This window comes from Scyliorhinus torazame, chromosome 18 (genome assembly GCF_047496885.1).
Source record: "Scyliorhinus torazame isolate Kashiwa2021f chromosome 18, sScyTor2.1, whole genome shotgun sequence".
In the NCBI taxonomy this organism is placed as follows: Eukaryota; Metazoa; Chordata; class Chondrichthyes; order Carcharhiniformes; family Scyliorhinidae; genus Scyliorhinus; species Scyliorhinus torazame.
Window position 1 is genome coordinate 165,818,527 of NC_092724.1, and position 21,163 is coordinate 165,839,689.

The 21,163-nt window shown below is 47.6% G+C and overlaps 1 protein-coding gene across 11 annotated transcripts in view; it reads right to left on the bottom strand.

Moving 5' to 3' along the window:
* The window catches only part of LOC140395719 (C-Jun-amino-terminal kinase-interacting protein 4-like), a 128,303-nt gene that overhangs the window by 24,394 nt on the left and 82,746 nt on the right, over positions 1-21,163 (bottom strand). For 6 of the 11 annotated variants that reach the window (XR_011936284.1, XM_072483845.1, XM_072483843.1 and 3 more), the window contains 7 exons: positions 17,293-17,460; positions 16,650-16,824; positions 15,460-15,687; positions 13,914-14,121; positions 5,734-5,856; positions 4,141-4,221; positions 1,014-1,081 (listed from right to left, as the gene is read on the bottom strand). Coding sequence is in view for 10 of the 11 variants with exons in the window: in XM_072483845.1 (XP_072339946.1) it covers positions 1,014-1,081; positions 4,141-4,221; positions 5,734-5,856; positions 13,914-14,121; positions 15,460-15,687; positions 16,650-16,824; positions 17,293-17,460 (1,051 nt within the window). In the remaining variant the exon portion in view is untranslated. The remainder of the gene's footprint in view (positions 1-1,013; positions 1,082-4,140; positions 4,222-5,733; positions 5,857-13,913; positions 14,122-15,459; positions 15,688-16,649; positions 16,825-17,292; positions 17,461-21,163) is intronic. The other 5 variants (XM_072483846.1, XM_072483848.1, XM_072483839.1 and 2 more) reach the window with 1 other exon arrangement.

Here is a 21,163-nt window from a genome sequence, read left to right on the forward strand (position 1 = left end):
TATAAAAGTATAAGACATTACAATTATGCTTTAAGGATATTAAAGTATAATTCTGTGAAACCAGCATACAGGAGCCTTAAACATAAAGTGGAAAAATAACCCATCTAACAAATTGCTCCAATTTCACCAGCTCTTTAAACAAGGTTGGAGCTTCATGCAGCGCAACAGTAAGCAAACGACAATCTATCTCAATATTTGCAGGTTCTGTCTGTGTGTTTATGCACATTTCATTAAAGATTTTGCAAGTATACACATTACAGTCCTGTTTTTCTCTGAAGAATTCCTTTGTCTGTGTTTATAATGGAAATTTTCCTAAGTAAATGTGTCACACTGTAATTATGTCCTCCGGCCAGTAGAAGTACTGCACAAAGGAGTTAAGAGCCAGTGTTGTGTTTCAGGTGCATTGATGATCATAGCTGGGGATAACTATAACACAGCATGAAATCACAACGCAGAACGTACTGTGTACGTTCCTTGGCCGCAGAAAAATACTTTTCATTGTACTTCGGTACATGTGACAATAAATCAAATCAAATCAAATCAGATCTCAAGTCAGATAATTCTGACATTTTTTACATCATATATTCCTACGCCCACATTTATAATGGAAACTGCATATGTAAACTTGTCACCAAAGAGAAAATGCTGGAAAATCTCAGCAGGTCTGGCAGCATCTGTAGGGGGAGAAAAAAGCCAACGTTTCGAGTCCAGATGACCCTTTGCCAAAGCTTGGTCATCTGGACTCGAAGCGTTGGCTCTTTTCTCTCCCTACAGATGCTGCCGGACTGCTGAGATTTTCCAGCATTTTCTTTGGTTCGGATTCCAGCATCTGCAGTAATTTGCTTTTATCCAGTGTAAACTTGTCACATGGGAATTACACATCATGAGATCAGCAAACAGGAGATATTTGTAATCCTGGTGCTTTCCCAGGGACACTCTTTCCTTTGTGAATCTTCGATCTCAATGTATTTTCTCATTAAGAGGGAAATTCTGTTCATGATATACTGACTTACCTACTCCTCTATGAAAGATTGCCAAGGTCCCATCAGCTAACGCTACTAATACTCTTCCTTTTAAATGTCTGGCAAAAGAGAAACTAGGTGTAAGTAACCATTATACGTATTAATAATATTCAAAGATCACATTCAAAGATTTGCCTTCCCGCAGTGATTCACCAGTGTTATATTCCAGATGGTGAAGAATAGAACTAGACCTAATTTTTACATGCTTTCATAAGCATTTATTTACAGATATAGACATTCCAAAAATGCACCTCATCTCCCAACAACCAGTTTATTTCTGTTTCTTTTTAATAAGGACACAAGTGAATCCTTAAGTTAATTGTATACAATTCAATTTGGCTAACATCCTGTATGATGTAGCCTCACTTCACTCCAGGATATTGTCTATTGATCGTATGGTGCATTGTGCACATAAATGGATGGATGATGACCCAACACCCAGTGGGAAATTCAATGTGGACTGTGTAGCATCGAGTCATGGTCATTGGTTTCCTTTTATGCATTTACTTATCCATTATTTTCAGAAACAAAACCTCTCAAAAAATGGCATCAACTACTTGGTGTGGTTACTTATAGAACCATTTGATAAACAAATTAACCAGAGCTGGGTATCATCAGCGTATATGTGAAAACTATGTGCCTTTGGATGATATCACAGAGGGGTGGCATGGAAATGTGAAATATGATGGAGCCAAGGACAGATCCTTGGGGGATACCAGTGGTAATGGCGTAGAAAGAGAAAGCATTGAAAGTGATTCTCTAGCTATGATTAGATCGATAAGAATGGAACCAGGTAGATGCAGTCCCACTCAGCTGATCATAATAATAATCTTTATTGTCACAAGTAGGCTTACACTGCAATGAAGTTACTATGAAAAGCCCCCAGACGCCACATTCCAGCGCCTGTTCGGGTACACAGAGGGAGAATTCAGAATGTCCAATTCACCTCACAAGCACGTCTGTCGGGACTTGTGGGAGGAAACCGGAGCACCCGGAGGAAACCCACGCAGATATGGGGAGAACGCGCAGACGGGTATCGAACCTGGGACCCTGGCGCTGTGAAGCAACAGTGCTACCGTGCCGCCCGTACATGGAGTGGGGTTGGAGGAAGATGATGTTAGAGGCTTTAGACAGATCAAGAAGAACAAGGAGGGATAATTTATGTTCATCACAGTCACATAGGATGTCATTTTTGACTTTGATAAGAGACATTTTGTACTGTGGCAGAGCAGAAACCTTACGAGGAGGGGGCGAATTCAAACATGGAATTCCAGGAAAGATGGGAATGGATTTGGACGGTGATGTTCGAAGATTTTGGAAAGGAAAAGGAGTAAAGAATACAAACATAGAGAGCATCCTATCTGGCTGCATCACAGTCTGGTATGGCAAATGCTTGGTCCAAGACTGTGAGAAACCACAAAGTCGTGAACACCCGCCCAGTCCATCACACAAATCTGCCTCCCATCCATTGACTCCGTCTACACCTCCAGCTGCCTTGGGAAAGTGGGCAGCATAATCAAAGCTTATTCACTCTTCCAACTTCTTTCATCGGGCAGGAGATACAAAGGTCTAATGACACACACTAACAGATTCAAAAACAGCTTCTTCCCCACTGTTACAAGTCTTCTAAATGACCCTCTTATGGGCTGAACTGATCTCTTCACACATCTTCTCTACTGAGTAGTAAGTACTCCACTCCTGTATGTTTGAGCCATGCATTTTCTTCTCATGTATGTAATGATTGTCTGAACTGTATGCAGAACAATACTTTTCATTGTACCTTGGTACATATGACAATAAAAACATCCAATTGAAAACAAACGATGAAAGGTCATCAGTTCTAATAAAAGATCATCAACCTGAAACAGTGGGTAGGATTTTCTTGCCCCACCTGTCACAGGAATTGTCTGGTCCCGACAAAAGTCAATGGGCATTTGGCTGGGCCGTCAAATTTCCGCTACGATGTGGCTGGAAAATCCCGGCTGTTAACTCATGATTTTTCTCGACAGATGCGGCCTAATTTGCTCAGCATTTTCAGCCATTTTTGTTTTTCAATTTCAGATGTTCAGCATCCACACTATTTTGTTTTTGAAGGGAGGGTAGAGATGGTAGCGTGCAAGGATGGTGAGGTCAAGTGTTGATTTTTTGAGGATAAGTGATGATGGCAGATTTGAAGGAGAGAGGGACAAAAGCTGGTGAGAGAGAGGGAACAGTTTACAATATTGTCTAACATGGGGGTCAGGACAGGAAGCTGGGTGATCCGTCTTTTGTAGGAATGGGATCAAGGGACCAGGAGATGGCTCTCATGGACAAGATGAGCTCAGTGAGGGGAAGAGGAGTGATAGGAGAGAAACTATAGAAAGATGCAAGCTAAGGACTAGGGGAGGGGGATTTTATTTAAATACGCAAGTGGGCATCCCCGGCTCGGCCAGCATTTAATGCTCATCCTAATTGCCCTGGAGAAGATGGTGATGAGCTGCCTTCTTGAACTGCTGCTTCCCTGAGATGCAAGTACACCCACAGTGCTGTTATAGAGTGAGTTCCAGAATTTTGACCCTGTTTTAAAGGCGGTTTGGCCAGGTGGGCTAGTGGAAGGGAGGGACGCAGCCTAAGCTGCTGATTGGATGCTTCAATCTTAGTGCCGAAGAAGTCCATGTGTTCAATGCACTGGTTGTTGGAGGTGAGGGTGGAGGGGACAGTGGAGAGTGGTTTAACAAGACGGCTTGCAGAAGAGAGAAGAATCCTAGGGCTACCTTTGCTTTCCAGGATGATCCATTTATCTGACAAGAGTAGGACTGAGTAGGAGTAGGAGCTAGATCTGGTGGTGATGGCTAGACCAGTTGTCCGCGTACCCATTAAGGGAGTAAAGCTGTGGTGAGAGAGATAATCATGGTTTTATTGGGAACAAGGACGTCAAAAGTGGAAGTGAGGGTGCGGTTGAGTAAACCAGTAGCAGCAGAGATGCAAACGGAGGCACAAAGGTTGGATAGTTAAATTTTGAAAATGCAGTGAATTGTAAGTGTCTGGGAGATGGTCGTTATTGTTAATGTATTAACCAGCATTCCTGATAACTAGTAAATAAAGTTAAATTAAAATGTCAAAAATGTTTACAACTTACACAATACTAAGAATAGAGTCCTTCAGTTTAATGGAGTGCAGACATTTCTTCCATTGAGCTACTGAGGAATGGACATACAAACTGCAAGAAAACAATAAAAAAGCTCACTGTCTCTTTATAATGCAGATTTAAAAATAAAAGCATGAGACAAGAAAAGACCAATTCAATCCATTAAACCCTGCCCTCTGGTATAGGAATGGCTATATTGCTTTATCATCTACCTGTATTCTAAACATTTCTCAGACCCAGTTAAAAAGGTTAATGCAGAACAGATTCTAGAAATAATAGAATGTCACAATGACAAACATAATTTAAGAAGCACAGTACCAGTGTTAGATGATATTAATGATACAGCAGCTGAATGTCTATATAGATGGCATCAAAAGGAGAGGCCAGGGATTTATTTGCAAGGCGATGCCGCATTAACTGCATGATCACAATTTTGCTATTTTACCATATCTGGAACACGTTAAAAACAAATGCCCCTGTTTAACATGCATTCATTAAACCAGAGTGGATCTTTGCATTTCTTTTTTTAAGCTTTGTTTTGTGCTCAAAGCAAACATCACCACTGAAAAACGGGCAGCTTTTCAAGCACATCACAATCTAGTGAAAAGTACTCTCTATACACAGGAAACACAGGCACTTCCAGTGTTTATTTTGGAAAGATTTGCAGGAAGGGTCATGGGCGTCGTTCCTGTAATCAAAAAAGCTACGGTGAACAGCAACATCAACATGAGCACACCTTGGGTATCCGCCCACCCTGAGACTTTGCAAAATGTGACATGGTTCTTCCCATCTCCTTGCCCAGATAGTAACAATCTATGCTCTTTTGTCAAGGGTCCTGGCTGTTACACAGCCCTAAACCTTCCCAAAGTGGGGCCCACTTTCACCCACTGACCACCAGTGGTCTGCTGGAGGCATGCCTGGCCAGGGTCATGGGAACTCTGTCTGGGGGTGTGCAGCCTTGCCCGTTCCACGACAGTGGGGGGGTAGAGGTTCCACTTGCACAAATGGGAATTCCAGGTGGAAGGGTTCGATCCAGCATATTCAGATCCTGACTAATATGAAATCCTTTTATCAACACTTCATTGCCGCAGAAGATTGAACAGCAATCATATTCTGCACACACCCAAGTCTGAAATGCAGGTGGATGACAGACAGATGAAAAGCAAGGGTCATCTGTATCAGAAACCAGTCTTTCCATTTTTAGAATCTATAATTGTCAGAATAAAGTATTCTTGGATCCAGAATCAAGCTGTCTTCTCTGCGCTAACCATATAACTTTATCAACGTCGGGTGAATACCTCCTAATGAACCAGGATTTACTGCAAAAGGCTGGAGAAAAATTGCCAATTTGTGCAGAATAAAAGGTCGTTTTGTGCTCTCGGTTTCCACCCACAAGTCAGTTTTTTGAATTGGCTGAATCCATTTTCACACGGGACTCTGACAATTAGTTTTCTTCTCCTCAGTCTGGACTGGATTCAAACGGAGATCATGATAGAAAATGACCGATCGCAAGGTCTCTCATGCCTTAACGTGAAGGTATAATGTTACATAGGCATCAGCAATCATCTTGTAACCATAACTCACCAACCACTCTGTGCCCCAAGCCACATAGTTGGCAAAACACTACTCATTTTCTCTGCTTCCTCACGCATCAGGTCTTGTTCCAGTGGGAGTGCAGATACACCATCTTTATACAGGTCAGATTCCCTGTAGAATATAAGCAAAAGATTACAACTGGGCTCAGAATCACGGGTTCCCCTGTTACATCCCCTCCCCACAGGAATATGTAATGCGACAGAGTAAAAGTGAAGCTCCTTTAGCTGCGGCTGCTTGTTCTCAAATGAAAGCAAGAGCGGCCCTCGGTTCCGCTACCTAAACCAAGTCCAACAGTGGGAGCCTCTTGCATGAGGAACGACAAGATAGACCAAAGCTGCAGCCTTTCACAGGAGCTCCATTTCGCTGCTCCAACAGACATTGTTCTAAAATCATGCAGTGTGGCATGAAAAATAACGAAGATGTGGAAACAGAATCAAATGAAATAAATCCCTGGCTAAACATACCCTCCAAATGCACAATCTGATGAAATAAGATGGAAGGAGACTAAAGTGGAGGATAAATAATAAATAAATAAATAATCTTGATTAGTGTCACAAGTAGGCTGACATTAACACTGCAATGAAGTTACTGTGAAAAGCCCCTAGTTGCCACATACAGGCACCTGTTCGGGTACACAGAGGGAGAATTCCGAATTCTCAGCTGGTACGGGAATTGAACCCGCGCTGCTGGCCTTGTTCGGCATCACAAACCAGCTGTCTAGCCCACTGAGCTAAACCAGCCTGTGTATGATCACATTCGTGAAAGCCCTAAGCCCTGACACTGGAGGTTACTTCCACCCACTATGTCAACTATTCAACTGGGAGCCATTTGTTGTGCAAAAACCATGGTCTATTTTCAATCTATCCAAAACATTGTATGGTTTCAAGAAGCAGGTAGATTTGACACTTAGGGTGAAGGGGATCAAAGGCTATGGGGGGAAAGCGGGATTAGGCGATTGAGTTGGATGAACAGCCATGATCAGAATGAGTGGCAGAGCAGGCTCGAAGGGCCGAATGGCCTCCTACTGCTCCTATTTTTCCAAGTTTCTATCACAACAGTGGAATGATCCAAGAGGGGCAGAATTCCTTTTTTTGGGAGGCAAGGAGAGGGAATTCAAGAGAAAGGAAATATCAATGGCATATTCCTAGTGCACAGTGCACTTGATTTATCGTGGAAAAGATCAAAAAGAGGCACATGAGAAGTGGGAGATGCAACATTTTGAATGAGACAGTACAAGTGAGTATAATTGGAAATTGGGATCAAAGTGGGAATTTAACTGGTAAGCATTTTAAACGTTGAGCAGCCTAGTTAAACAGGTAACTGACTGAGTGACTGTTAACTGTCAATCAATCGCCTGAAAGCCCTTTTCCTGAATAGGGCCTGAACAGCAGCATTGCAAGGCAACTATTTGGGTAATGATAGCCAGAGTGTGACGGGAAGGGACAGACTGGACAAATATTAAAAAAGAAGCAAATAAGGTCAAAAGGGGAAAAATGGTAAAAAGGGAAAATGAATGGCTTTTTACATAAATGCACATAGTATTCAGCACAAAATAAATGAATTAACGACATAATTTGAGATGAATGGATATGATCTTATAGCTATTACAGAGATATGGTTACAAGATCAAAGTTGGGAATTAAATATTCAGTGGATGTGACTTTTTGTAAGGGCAGGCAGGAATGGGAGGGTGGTGGGGTAGCTTTGTTAGTACGAGATGGAATAGGTAAGATAGCAAGAAATGATCTTGGATAAGATGTAGAATTCATATTAACAATCTTTATTGTCACAAGTAGGCTTACATTAACACTGCAATGAAGTTACTGTGAAAATCCCCTAGTCGCCACATTCCGGCGCCTATTCGGGTACACAGAGGGAGAATTCAGAATGTCCAATTCACCTAACAAGCACTTCTTTCGGGACTTGTGGGAGGAAACCAGAGCACCCGGAGGAAACCCACGCAGACACGGGGAGAACGTGCAGACTCCGCACAGAGAGTGACCCAAGCCGGGAATCGAACCTGGGACCCTGGCGTTGTGAAGCAACAGTGCTAACCACTGTGCTACCGTGTCGTCCACATGGGTGGAGGCAAGAAATAACATGGGGAAGAGGACACTGGTGGGTGTAATCTACAGGCCCCCTAAATGTAGCTTTACTGTCGGCGGAGAATAAATCAGGAGACAATGAGGCATCTAAAAAAGGCAGTGCTTGAATAATGGGTCTTACAACACCAGGTTAAAGTCCAACAGATTTGTTTCGATGTCACTAGCTTTCGGAGCGCTGCTCCTTCCTCAGGTGGATGAAGAGGAAGGAGCAGCGCTCCGAAAGCTAGGGACATCGAAACAAACCTGTTGGACTTTAACCTGGTGTTGTAAGACTTCTTACTGTGCTCACCCCAGTCCAACGCCGGCATCTCCACATCATTAATAATGGGTGACTTTAATCATCATGTGGATTGAGAAAATCAAATTTGCAAAGGAGTCATGAGGAAGAATTCATAGCATATTTGGGACAATTTCCTAGAGCACTATGTTGTGGATCCAACCAGGGATCAGGCTATTTTGGATCTGGCAATGTCTGAGGCAGGTTTAATGAACAGTGACCATAATATGGCAGAATTCAGTTTTCAGTTTGAGAGTGAGAAACCTGGGTCAGAAACAATTGTGCTAAACTTAATTAAGGGTAATTACAAGGGAATGAGGGCAGAGTTGACTTGAGTGGACTGAGAAAGGAGTTCAGCAAAAAAGACAGTTGATCAGCAATGGCAGACATTTATCATAGAATTTACAGCGCAGGAGGAAGCCCATTGAGTCTGCACTGGCTCTTGGAAAGAGCAACTTACTTAAGCCCACACCTCCACCCTATCTCCTTAACCCAGTAACCCCACTTAACCTTTTTGGACACCAAGGGGCAATTTAGCATGGCTAATTCACCTAACCTTTGGACTGTGGGAGGAAACCAGAACACCCGGAGGAAACCCACGCAGACACGGGGAGAAAGTGTAAGCTCCACACAGACAGTCACCCGAGGCTGGAATTGAACCCGGGACCCAGTGCTAACGACTGTGCCACCGTGCAGCCCATAAATAGTTCATGACTCAAAGATATATCCCAATGAGGAAAGTGGATTCGAGGAAAGGTTAAGCAAGGAAGTCAAGGACATTATTAAACACACAATGTGGAAAAGGTTAGTGGTAAACTAGAAGCTTGGCAAAGTTTTAAAAAACAATAAAAGATGATTACAAAAACAATGAAGAGGGTGAAGATAAACTAGCAAGTAATTAAAAAACTTCTTTAAATATATAAAAAGGAAGAGAGGTGCCAAAGACAACATTGACCCCTTAGAAAATGAGACTGGAGAAATAATAATGGGGAACCAGGAAGTGGCAGAGCAATTAAATAAATACTTTGTCTCAGTCTTCATGATAGAAGACCCAAAATAATCAAGGGGGAAGGGGTGCGAAAGAGGAAATAAATATAACTATCACTAGACCAAAAATACCAAGTAAACTAATTGGGCAAAAGGCCATTAAGTTCCCTGGACCTGATGGGTTGCATTGTAGGATATTAAAGGAAGTAGCTACAAAGATAGTGGATGCACTAATAATCTGCCAAGAATCCTTAAATTCTGATGTTGATGGGAGTGGAGGAGCTGCAGGAGAGGTTTGCGCTGCCGAGGGACAGTGAGTTTAGATATCTGCAGATGCGGCACTTTGCACGAAAGGAGTGTCAGATGGTCCCCCAGTTACCGGAATACATATTGTTGGAGCAGCTGCGGCTCCCAGAAGATTTTGGTAGAGGGTAGGATTGGGAAATGTATGTGGGTGGTTGGGGGAGCAGGACAAGGCACAGGTGGGTGAGGATAAAGCGCAAGTGCTTTTGACAAGGTGCCACACAAAAGGTTGCTGCATAATATAATGATGCATGGTGTTAAGCATAAAGTAGTAGCATGGATAGAGGATTGGTTAATTAATAGGAAGCAAAGAATGGAGATTAATGGGTGTTTCTCTGGTTGGCAATCAGTAGCTAGTGGTGTCCCTCAGGGATCAGTGTTGGGCCCACAATTTACATGGATGATTTGGAGTTGGGGACCAAGGGCAATGTGTCCAAGTTTGCAGACGACACTAAGATGAGTGGTAAAGCAAAAAGTGCAGAGGATACCGGAAGTCTGCAGAGGGATTTGGATAGGCTAAGTGAATGGGCTAGGGTCTGGCAGATGGAATACAATGTTGACAAATGTGAGGTATCCATTTTGGATAACAGCAAAGGGATTATTATTTAAATGATAGAATATTAAAACATGCTGCTGTGCAGAGAGACCTGGGTGTGCTAGTGCATGAGTCGCAAAAAGTTGGTTTACAGGTGCAACAGGTGATTAAGGCGGCGAATGGAGTTTTATTCATCATTGCTAGAGGGATAGAGTTTAAGACTAGGGAGGTTATGCTGCAACTGTCTAAGGTATTAGTGAGGCCACACCTGGAGTATTGTGTTCAGTTTTGGTCTCCTTACCTGAGAAAGGACATACTTGCGCTGGAGGGTGTGCAGAGGAGATTCACTAGGTTAATCCCAGATTTGAGGGGGTTGGATCACGAGGAGAGATTGAGTAGACTGGAACTGTACTCGTTGGAATTTAGAAGGATGCGGGGGTATCTTATAGAAACATATAAAATTATGAAGGGAATAGATAGGATAGATGAGGTAGGTAGTTTCCACTGGCGGGTGAAAGCAGAATTAGGGGACACAACCTCAAAATAAGGGGAAGTATATTTAGGACTGAGTTTAGGAGGAACTTCTTCACCCAAAGGATTGTGAATCTATGGAATTCCCTGCCCAGTGAAGCAGTTGAAGCTCCTTCATTAAATGTTTTCAAGATGGGGCGGAGTGGTGCAGTGGTTAGCACTGGGACTGTGGCGCTGAGGACCTGGGTTCAATCCCGGCCCTGGGTCACTCTCCATGTGGAGTTTGCACATTCTTCCTGTGTCTGCGTGGGTCTCACCCCCACAACCCAAAGATGTGTAGAGTAGGTGGATTGGCCAGGCTAAATTGCCCCTTAACTGGAAAACAAAATTGGGTACTTTAAATTTATAAAATAAAGACTATGGGCAAAATTCTCCATAATCGGCGCGATGTCCGCCGACTGGCGCCAAAAACGGCGCAAATCAGTCCGGCATCGCGCCGCCCCAAAGGTGCGGAATCCTCCACATCTTGGGGGGCCGAACCCTAACCTTGATGGACTAGGCCCGCGCCGGACTGATTTCCGCCCCGCCAGCTGGCGGGAAAGGCCTTTGGTGCCCCGCCAGCTGGAGCGGAAATGACATTGCCGGGCGGCGCATGCGCGGGAGCGTTAGCGGCCGCTCACGGCGTCCCCGCGCACGCGCAGTGGAGGGAGTCTCTTCCGCCTCCGTCATGGTGGAGACCATGGCGAAGGTGGAAGGAAAAGAGTGCCCCCACGGCACAGGCCCGCCCGGTGGGCCCCGATCGCGGGCCAGGCCACCGTGGGAGCACCCCCCGGGGCCAGATCGTCCCGCGCCCCCGCCAGGACCCCGGAGCCCGCCCGTGCCGCCTTGTCCCGCCGGTAAGAGAGGTGGTTTAATCCACGTCGGCGGGACAGGCATTCCAGCAGCGGGACTTCGGCCCATCCGGGCCGTAGAATCGCTGGGGGGGCCCGCCAACCGGTGCGCCGCGATTCCCGGCCCCGCCGAATCTCCGGTGCCGGAGAATTCAGCAACCGGCGGGGGTGAGATTCACGCCAGCCCCCGGCGATTCTCCGACCCGGCGGGGGGGTCGGAGAATCTCGCCCAAGGTTTTGATTGACTGTGTACTCTGTTGATAATGTGTCTACTTCGAATAAAATATCAGTTTTAAAAAAAAGAATCCTTAAATTCTGGAAAAGTCCCAGAGGATTGGAAAACAGCCAATATAACACCCTTATTCAAAAAAGGGATGTGAAAAAAAACAGGTAACCATATGGCCTATGGTTAGCTTAACATCTGCCATGGGAAATGTTAGAGAATGCTACATGAGGTAATAGCAGAGCATTTAGAAATACATCATATAATCAGAGTCAGCATGGCTTCATGAAGGGGAGATCATGCTGGACACATTTATTAGCATTCTTTGAGGTAGAATGAGCAGAGATAAACAAGAACCATTAGACGTAACATACTTGTATTTCCAAAAAAGTGTTTGATAAGGTACCACACAACAAGCTGCTTAATAAGATAAGAGCCCACGGTGTTGGGGGTCGTATATTAGCATGGATAGAGAATTGGCTAACTGATAGAGTTGGGATAAGAGGGGAATTTTCAGGATGTCAACCTATAATTAGTGGAGTGCCACAGGGATCAGTACATGGGCCATAATTATTTAATATAGGGCAGCATGGCGGCGCAGTGATTAGCACTTCTGCCTCATGGCGCCGCCGACCCGGCCCTGGGTCACTGTCCGTGTGGAGTTTGCACATTCTCCCCATGTCTGCGTGGGTCTCACCCCCACAGCACAAAAAGATGGATTGGTGGATTGACCACGCTAAATTGTCCCCAAATTGAAAAAAATATTTTTAAAAGATAATAATTATTATTTACCTTCCATATTAATGATTTAGACGAGGGATGACACACAAATAGGTGGGAAGGTGAGGATGATACAAAGGGTCTACAGAGGGACATAGATAGGTGAAGTGAGTGGGCAACAACTTGGCAGATAGAATGTAATGTAGGAAAATGTGAAGTTATGCACTTTGGTAGTAAGAATAAAGGAGCTGATTATTATTTAAGTGGAGAAAGACTGCAGAAAGCTGCAGCATGGGGGTCCTCATGCATAGATCACGAAAAGCTAGCATGCAAGTTAGTTCAGCAGGTAGTAGGGAAGGTAAATGGAACGTTGACCTTTATTTCAAAGGGAATGGAGTATAAAAATAGGGAAGTCCTGTTAAAAGTATAAACGGCACCAGTTAGACCACAGCCGGATACGGTGAACAATTTTGGTCCCCTTGTCTAAGAAAAGATATACTGGTACTGGAGGCAGTCCAGAGAAGGTTAACTGGGTATATTTCTTATGACAAGAGGTTGCATAGCATAGGTTGGGCCTGTACACTTTGGACTTTAGAATAATGAGAAGTGACCGTATTGAGACATATGGGATTCTCAAGTGGCTTGACAGGGTCGATGCTGTTTCCCCTTGAGGGAGAGTCTGGGACCAGAGGGCATAATCTCAGCGGAGTTGGGAATGGAGATCAATTGGAGTATGGAGTGAGGCACTGCGAAGGGTAAACGGAACCTCCTCGTGTGCAAGGATGAGCCTGATACAGTTTAAGGTGGTGCACAGGGTGCATGTGACTCGGGCGAGAATGAGTGGGTTCTTTCAGGGGGTAGCAGATGAGTGCGAGAGGTGTGGGCAGGGGCCAGCGAATCATGCGCACATGTTTTGGGGTTGCGAAAAATTGGGAAGATTCTGGGCGGGAGTGTTCGCGGTCTTAGACAGGATAGTGGAGGAGGAGATAGACCCGGATCCTTTTGATGGCGATATTTGGGGTTTCAGAGAATCCGGAGCTCATGGAGAGGAGGAAAGCCGATGTCATGGCCTTCGCCTCTCTGATTGCACGGCGGCGAATTTTACTGGAGTGGTGGTCGGCATCGCCACCAGGGGTAGCGGCTTGGTTGGGTGACCTGTGGTTGGAGAAGATAAAGTATGAGTTAAGGGGCTCAGTGGAGGAGTTTGAGAAAAGTTGCGGAATGTTTGTGACTGTGTTTGAGGAGCTAATCGTCGTTTGGAGGGGGGTGTTGGGGGGGAAGAGTATGTTTCCCAGGGTGTTTACTCTGCTTTGATACAAGTTTCTAATAAAAGATTTTTTTTTTTTTAAAGCTTTGGATTAAAGGGCCCAGTTACTCTGCTCCATTGGTGCACAGACAGCCTTAGTTTCGATTATCAGAGATTGATGGCCAAGATTCCCGGGCCAATAAATTGTTGGTGTGCAGCTACTGAAATAGAATTTTCCAGAACAGTTATACATTCAATAGAGGCCACTGCAAACTAATGCACCACATCACGTGCCTTCCCATAGATAACACATTACTTGTCAATATGCTGGAAGTTAGGTTGGGAAAGGGAGATGTATTTAATCGGGGACAATGTTATTTTCTGTGCAGCTTGCAATACAGGTTTACATACCGTCTGTTAAATGTCTGTGCACTGTCTGACGAGCTCTGCACTCCCAGAGGGTCTGTGAAAACATGCTCCGTGTAAGCTCCTGACTGACTGACATCAGTTAAATCATCATCTGATAGTGGAAGATTTAAGTTGGATTCTGTTGCTTCTGTGGCCTCTTCTGTTGCTAGCAAACTTCCGTCAGGGCTGACACGCATAGCACCAATTTCCCCTGCAACAAAGTACAACTATTATAGCAGAGATCCTTTAAAAAGACCGGAGAGCCTATGGACCTAGTTTCACCTGGTCACTGAACCATCTACCCAACATAGGTATGACTGTAGGTCACTGTCCTGAATATACAAGGATTTGAAAACATCCAAACAAACCATATGAACTGCTTTCAGAGACGGGCTCATTGATTTATCCTTTACCACTCTGGTAAATATTTACTTACATTTAATTCTCCAGGTTCGAAACACTGCACTAGTACTTATACTGGGCCAATTTAAAAGGAATTTAAGATTTAAACAGTATGTAGATTTGCAGTTTCACAGCAGCAGCCTACTTATTACCATCACAGTAATGGTGGCCTGTGGCAAGGAAAAGCTCAAGCTAAAGACCAGCTTCCCTTTATATCCCCTGGGTTTATAATAGATCCGATCTTAATTACCATTAGTTTGCACCCTTCGCACCATCAGTGTGATCACACTGATCACTATCATTGGTTTAAAACATACAGGGGGCGATTCTCCGAGCCCCGTGCCGGGCCGGAGAATCGGCGCAACCGCGCACGGCGCCCTGACGCGTGATTCTCCGAGGTGCGGCTAATCGCCACCATTTGCGCCGGCGCGTTTGGCATGGCGCCGGCCACTGGAATCGGCGGGGCTGACGATTCTCCGGCCCGGATGGGCCGAGCGGCCGCGCCGATACAACAGAGTCCCGCCGGCGCTGTTCACCCCTGGTCGCTGCCAGCGGGTGCTCTGCGGCAACGGTCGGGGGGCAGCCTGTGGGCAGGGGGCTCCTTCACCCGGGGGGGGGCCTTCGATGGGGTCTGGCCCGCAATCGGGGCCCACCGATCGGCAGGCCGGCCTCTCCTCCCCGGGCCTACTTTCTGGCGCGGCCGACCCCTGAACACCGACTCCATCTTGAGACGGGGCCGGCACGCTAAAGAAGTCCCCCGCGCGCATGCGCAGGATGGCGCGGCCCAACTGCGCATGCGCAGGATTTAGCTGGCCCAACTGCGCATGCGCAGGTTGGCACCGCGCCCACTTGGTGCCGCGAAAGGAGACTGAAGCGGCGTGAACCGCTCCAGCGTCCTGCTGGCCCCCACCGTACATGACCGGGTCCGGTTCGCGCCGTCGTGAAACGCGTCGGCGCGAACCCTTGGGCCCAATATTGGAGAATGGCCCCCACAGTTCTCACAGCAATATTTTCCCACAGAATTTCCACAATGTGTCAGGTCAGTATAATGGAATAAATGCAAACCATTATTAACCTACTAAACAGAAATTGATGTCCCTGACGGATAGAAACCTTGGTCAGCACATAAATCTATTTAACTGCATACCTGGCTCTCCTTCAAGGATGGGTGAGGAACTGACAGGGGTGCGTGTGCTTGGAAGGACAGTATTGCCTTCTGTGGTGCAACCAACAACTGTGATCCCTCCCAGCAGATTGTCACTTCCGGCTGAACTGTTACTGGCGACACTCCCTGCCAAAGAGGCACATTCCGCTTGGCTTCCATCAGCATCCATTGGAACCTCTTCCCCTGCAGGATAGTCCGTCTCGTGAGCACCTAGAAATTATTGATGGGGTGACTTATTACAAATAATCGTCAATTTGATCATGCCACTCAATATTATTACTTAAAAGCAAACATCTCACTCAGCTACATGTTCTTCCAAAGAATTTCTACAATTTATGTATGGTTTGGTCAGTAGCATCCACATCTCAGACTCAAATGGTCGAGCACGTTACCCAAGCCGACACTCCCAATACAGTATTGAGGAAGCATTGCACTATCAGAGGCAACATCCTTGGGATGAGCTGTTAAACTAGGGATCTAGCCGCCCTCTCAGGAAGACATAAAATATCCAATTCCACTCATATTTTCGAAGAACAATGGGGGATTTGTCCCGGGGTCCTGGGTCAATATTTATTTTTCCACAAACTTCTATAAAACAATACATCTGCTCATTTATCTCACTGATGTTTGTGGAAGCTTGTGTCAAATTGGTTGCCAAGGAACAAGTTACTTTTGGCACTGTGGCTAACTCTACACCAATGAGTGGCTGGTAGTAACATCCTAACTATTACAAATTTAAATTTTCATGAAACAAATTAATAACCAAATTTCACTGCGCATTTCCAGACAAGGAAAAGAACAAACTGTAAGGCCCAATCTTATCATAATCCATTCAATTTTTCTTAAGGTGAGAAGTATCCTTATTCCTACACCAATGGGAACTAATAGAAACAGCTGAGCTTCAGAGAACACCTCTCCCTTCCTGTAACCCAATGAAAACTTCACCAAAATAAACCTCTAAGTGAGGTGGGGGTGGGGAAGAGGGGCAAAAGGAGGAGACAAGAGTTTGAAGAGAGAGAGCAATTACAGGCTTTAAGCCATAAGCCTCCAACTATAAGCTTAACAAAACTTTTCATTAAAGCCAAAAAGATATAAATCTTTTGAGTTACCAATGGCTATGCCTGTTTAAAAGTCAACCAACACAATTCTTGGCACATGGAAAATGAACTCACCTGGTACACTGGCAAGGCAAAGGATGTGGGAGTTGCAGACAAAGAAACTGTCCAAATTCTTAGCAGGCTGGTTGGCATCTATCACCACCACCTTGCCAGTAGAATGTGTGCTTGTACAAATCCAAACTAGGCTGGACAGCTCCTCCTGATTCCTCAGCTCCTTCTCTTGCTCCTGCTCAATATAGATTTTAATAAGCAAACTTATTACAGCTCCCAATCTACCATATACATAGAAACATACACAGAAAATAGGAGCAGGAGGAGACCATGCGGCCCTTCGATCCTGCTCCGCCATTCATTATCATCATGGCTGATCATCAAGTTCAATACACTGATCCCTCCTTTCCCCCATATCCCTTGATCCCTTTAGCCCCAAGAGCTATATCTAATTCCTTCTTGAAATTACACAAACAATAAACTGTGTAATAAAATGCAAGGCAGCAAAATGTAACATTGAGAATCTGTTAGGATCAAAACATTGGGCCTGAATCAGGTTTTTCTCTATCTACTCTACCCAAACCCCTTATGAAATCTCGATTCAAAGCGATTTAAAAATACATACATTCAAAATAATTCAAGATGTAAAAATACTTGAAAATGCTAAAACCATCAAGTGTAATTTTTTTAATGATAATATACGTACTTTAAGCTCTGTCTCCAAACGGTCCAAGCTGCTCTGAGATCCTCTCCGCTGCTTATTACCTTCTGGTTCAGAACTGGACACATCATTGTAAAACACGCTAGCACCGAAGATCGAGCCGCCGTCACGGGTTTTTCCACCAGACAAGTTGACGCCCACTGCACACCATAACTGAGGAAAACAAAGAAGACGGGGTCTTCAGTCAAGGTCACTTAATAGGAAGGATGACTATTTTTGTTGCGGACTCCAAGTAAAGAGTCGGGATCCAGAATGCAGGACACAGCCCACAGTTGAAAGGGCAATGAATAACCAAGAAGCAATGGTTAACGTAATTGTGTTCACATTTCAAAAGCCTGTGGATTAAACTTTGGCATAACTGTCAGCCACAAACCAACAGTGTGTGGAGCATGAACACTGACATGGTCTTGTTGGGCTGAATGGTCAGTTTCTGTGCTGAAACTACACTAATTCTGGTTGGATAAACCACCTTCTCCCATCTGTGAAAACTTCTCACTATTCCAGGATCACCATGGAATGAAAATATAACCCCCGGCTTCCTTTCCCCATTACATCATCATCTTCAATCCCTCTCTCCTGGCTCATCCATCATTGCCTCCCACAAGACGCAAGCGACTCATGGATTTCTTTGTCACTAAGATTGAGGCTGTACAATCAGCTGCCTCGACCACTATTTCGCCCGTGGGCCAGATTACCTCCAGTCCCTCTAAAATTATCAGGCTACTTGTTTGAAATTCAGTTTTGGATAAGCTGCAATTTTTTCCAATTAAATATCAGGAAGACTGAAGCTATTGTTTGATTTCCCCCCCATAAACTCTGTTCCCTAACCACCAACTCCATCCTTCTCCCTGGAAACCGTCTGACGCCGAACCAGACTTTGCAAACTTGGTTCATTATGATCCTGAGATGAGCCTCCAATCACATATCCAAACTCGCCATAACATCGCCTCAATCCTCGTCTCAGCTCCTCTGCTGTTTAAACTTTTCTAACGCAATCCTGGTCAGCCTCCCGTGCTGCAGCCTAGGGTTAGCCTCCCGTGCTGTAGCCTAGGGTCAGTCTCCCGTGCTGTACCCTAGGGTCAGTCTCCCGTGCTGCAGCCTAGGGTCAGTCTCCCGTGCTGTACCCTAGGGTCAGCCTCCCGTGCTGTACCCTAGGGTCAGTCTCCCGTGCTGCAGCCTAGGGTCAGTCTCCCGTGCTGTACCCTAGGGTCAGTCTCCCGTGCTGCAGCCTAGGGTCAGCCTCCCGTGCTGCAGCCTAGGGTCAGCCTCCCGTGCTGTACCCTAGGGTCAGTCTCCCGTGCTGCAGCCTAGGGTCAGTCTCCCGTGCTGTACCCTAGGGTCAGCCTCCCGTGCTGTAGCCTAGGGTCAGCCTCCCGTGCTGTAGCCTAGGGTCAGCCTCCCGTGCTGTAGCCTAGGGTCAGCCTCCCGTGCTGTAGCCTAGGGTCAGCCTCCCGTGCTGTACCCTAGGGTCAGCCTCCCGTGCTGCAGCCTAGGGTCAGTCTCCCGTGCTGTACCCTAGGGTCAGCCTCCCGTGCTGTAGCCTAGGGTCAGCCTCCCGTGCTGTACCCTAGGGTCAGCCTCCCGTGCTGTAGCCTAGGGTCAGCCTCCCGTGCTGTAGCCTAGGGTCAGCCTCCCGTGCTGTAGCCTAGGGTCAGCCTCCCGTGCTGTAGCCTAGGGTCAGCCTCCCGTGCTGTAGCCTAGGGTCAGCCTCCCGTGCTGTACCCTAGGGTCAGCCTCCCGTGCTGTACCCTAGGGTCAGCCTCCCGTGCTGTACCCTAGGGTCAGCCTCCCGTGCTGTAGCCTAGGGTCAGCCTCCCGTGCTGTAGCCTAGGGTCAGCCTCCCGTGCTGTAGCCTAGGGTCAGCCTCCCGTGCTGTAGCCTAGGGTCAGCCTCCCGTGCTGTAGCCTAGGGTCAGCCTCCCGTGCTGTAGCCTAGGGTCAGCCTCCCGTGCTGTACCCTAGGGTCAGCCTCCCGTGCTGCAGCCTAGGGTCAGCCTCCCGTGCTGTACCCTAGGGTCAGCCTCCCATGCTGCAGCCTAGGGTCAACCTCCCGTGCTGTATCCTAGGGTCAGTCTCCCATGCTGCAGCCTAGGGTCAGCCTCCCATGCTGTACCCTAGGGTCAGCCTCCCATGCTGTACCCTAGGGTCAGCCTCCCATGCTGCAGCCTAGGGTCAGCCTCCCATGCTGCAGCCTAGGGTCAGTCTCCCGTGCTGTACCCTAGGGTCAGCCTCCCATGCTGCAGCCTAGCGTCAGCCTCCCGTGCTGCAGCCTAGGGTCAGCCTCCCATGCTGCAGCCTAGGGTCAGTCTCCCGTGCTGTAGCCTAGGGTCAGCCTCCCATGCTGCAGCCTAGGGTCAGTCTCCCGTGCTGTACCCTAGGGTCAGCCTCCCATGCTGCAGCCTAGGGTCAGCCTCCCATGCTGTAGCCTAGGGTCAGCCTCCCATGCTGCAGCCTAGGGTCAGCCTCCCATGCTGCAGCCTAGGGTCAGCCTCCCATGCTGCAGCCTAGGGTCAGCCTCCCATGCTGCAGCCTAGGGTCAGCCTCCCATGCTGTAGCCTAGGGTCAGCCTCCCGTGCTGCAGCCTAGGGTCAGCCTCCCGTGCTGCAGCCTAGGGTCAGCCTCCCATGCTGTAGCCTAGGGTCAGCCTCCCGTGCTGCAGCCTAGGGTCAGTCTCCCGTGCTGCAGCCTAGGGTTAGTCTCCCATGCTGTAGCCTAGGGTTAGCCTCCCATGCTGCAGCCTAGTGTTAGCCTCCCGTGCTGCAGCCTAGGGTCAGCCTCCCGTGCTGTACCCTAGGGTCAGCCTCCCATGCTGCAGCCTAGGGTCAGTCTCCCGTGCTGCAGCCTAGAGTCAGTCTCCCGTGCTGCAGCCTAGGGTCAGTCTCCCATGCTGTAGCCTAGGGTCAGCCTCCCGTGCTGCAGCCTAGGGTTAGTCTCCCGTGCTGTACCCTAGGGTCAGTCTCCCGTGCTGCAGCCTAGGGTCAGCCTCCCATGCTGTAGCCTAGGGTCAGTCTCCCGTGCTGCAGCCTAGGGTTAGTCTCCCGTGCTGTACCCTAGGGTCAGTCTCCCGTGCTGTACCCTAGGGTCAGCCTCCCGTGCTGCAGCCTAGGGTTAGTTTCCCGTGCTGCAGCCTAGGGTTAGTCTCCCGTGCTGCAGCCTAGGGTCAGTCTCCCATGCTGCAGCCTAGGGTCAGTCTCCCGTGCTGCAGCCTAGGGTCAGCCTCCCGTGCTGTAGCCTAGGGTCAGCCTCCCATGCTGTACCCTAGGGTCAGCCTCCCATGCTGCAGCCTAGGGTCAGTCTCCCGTGCTGCAGCCTAGGGTCAGTCTCCCGTGCTGCAGCCTAGGGTCAGTCTCCCATGCTGCAGCCTAGGGTCAGTCTCCCGTGCTGCAGCCTAGGGTCAGTCTCCCATGCTGCAGCCTAGGGTCAGCCTCCCGTGCTGCAGCCTAGGGTCAGTCTCCCGTGCTGCAGCCTAGGGTCAGCCTCCCGTGCTGCAGCCTAGGGTCAGCCTCCCGTGCTGCAGCCTAGGGTCAGCCTCCCATGCTGTACCCTAGGGTCAGCCTCCCGTGCTGCAGCCTAGGGTCAGCCTCCCGTGCTGCAGCCTAGGGTCAGCCTCCCGTGCTGCAGCCTAGGGTCAGTCTCCCATGCTGCAGCCTAGGGTCAGCCTCCCATGCTGTAGCCTAGGGTCAGCCTCCCATGCTGCAGCCTAGGGTCAGCCTCCCGTGCTGTACCCAAGGTCAGTCTCCCGTGCTGCAGCCTAGGGTCAGCCTCCCATGCTGCAGCCTAGGGTCAGCCTCCCATGCTGCAGCCTAGGGTCAGCCTCCCATGCTGCAGCCTAGGGTCAGCCTCCCGTGCTGTACCCT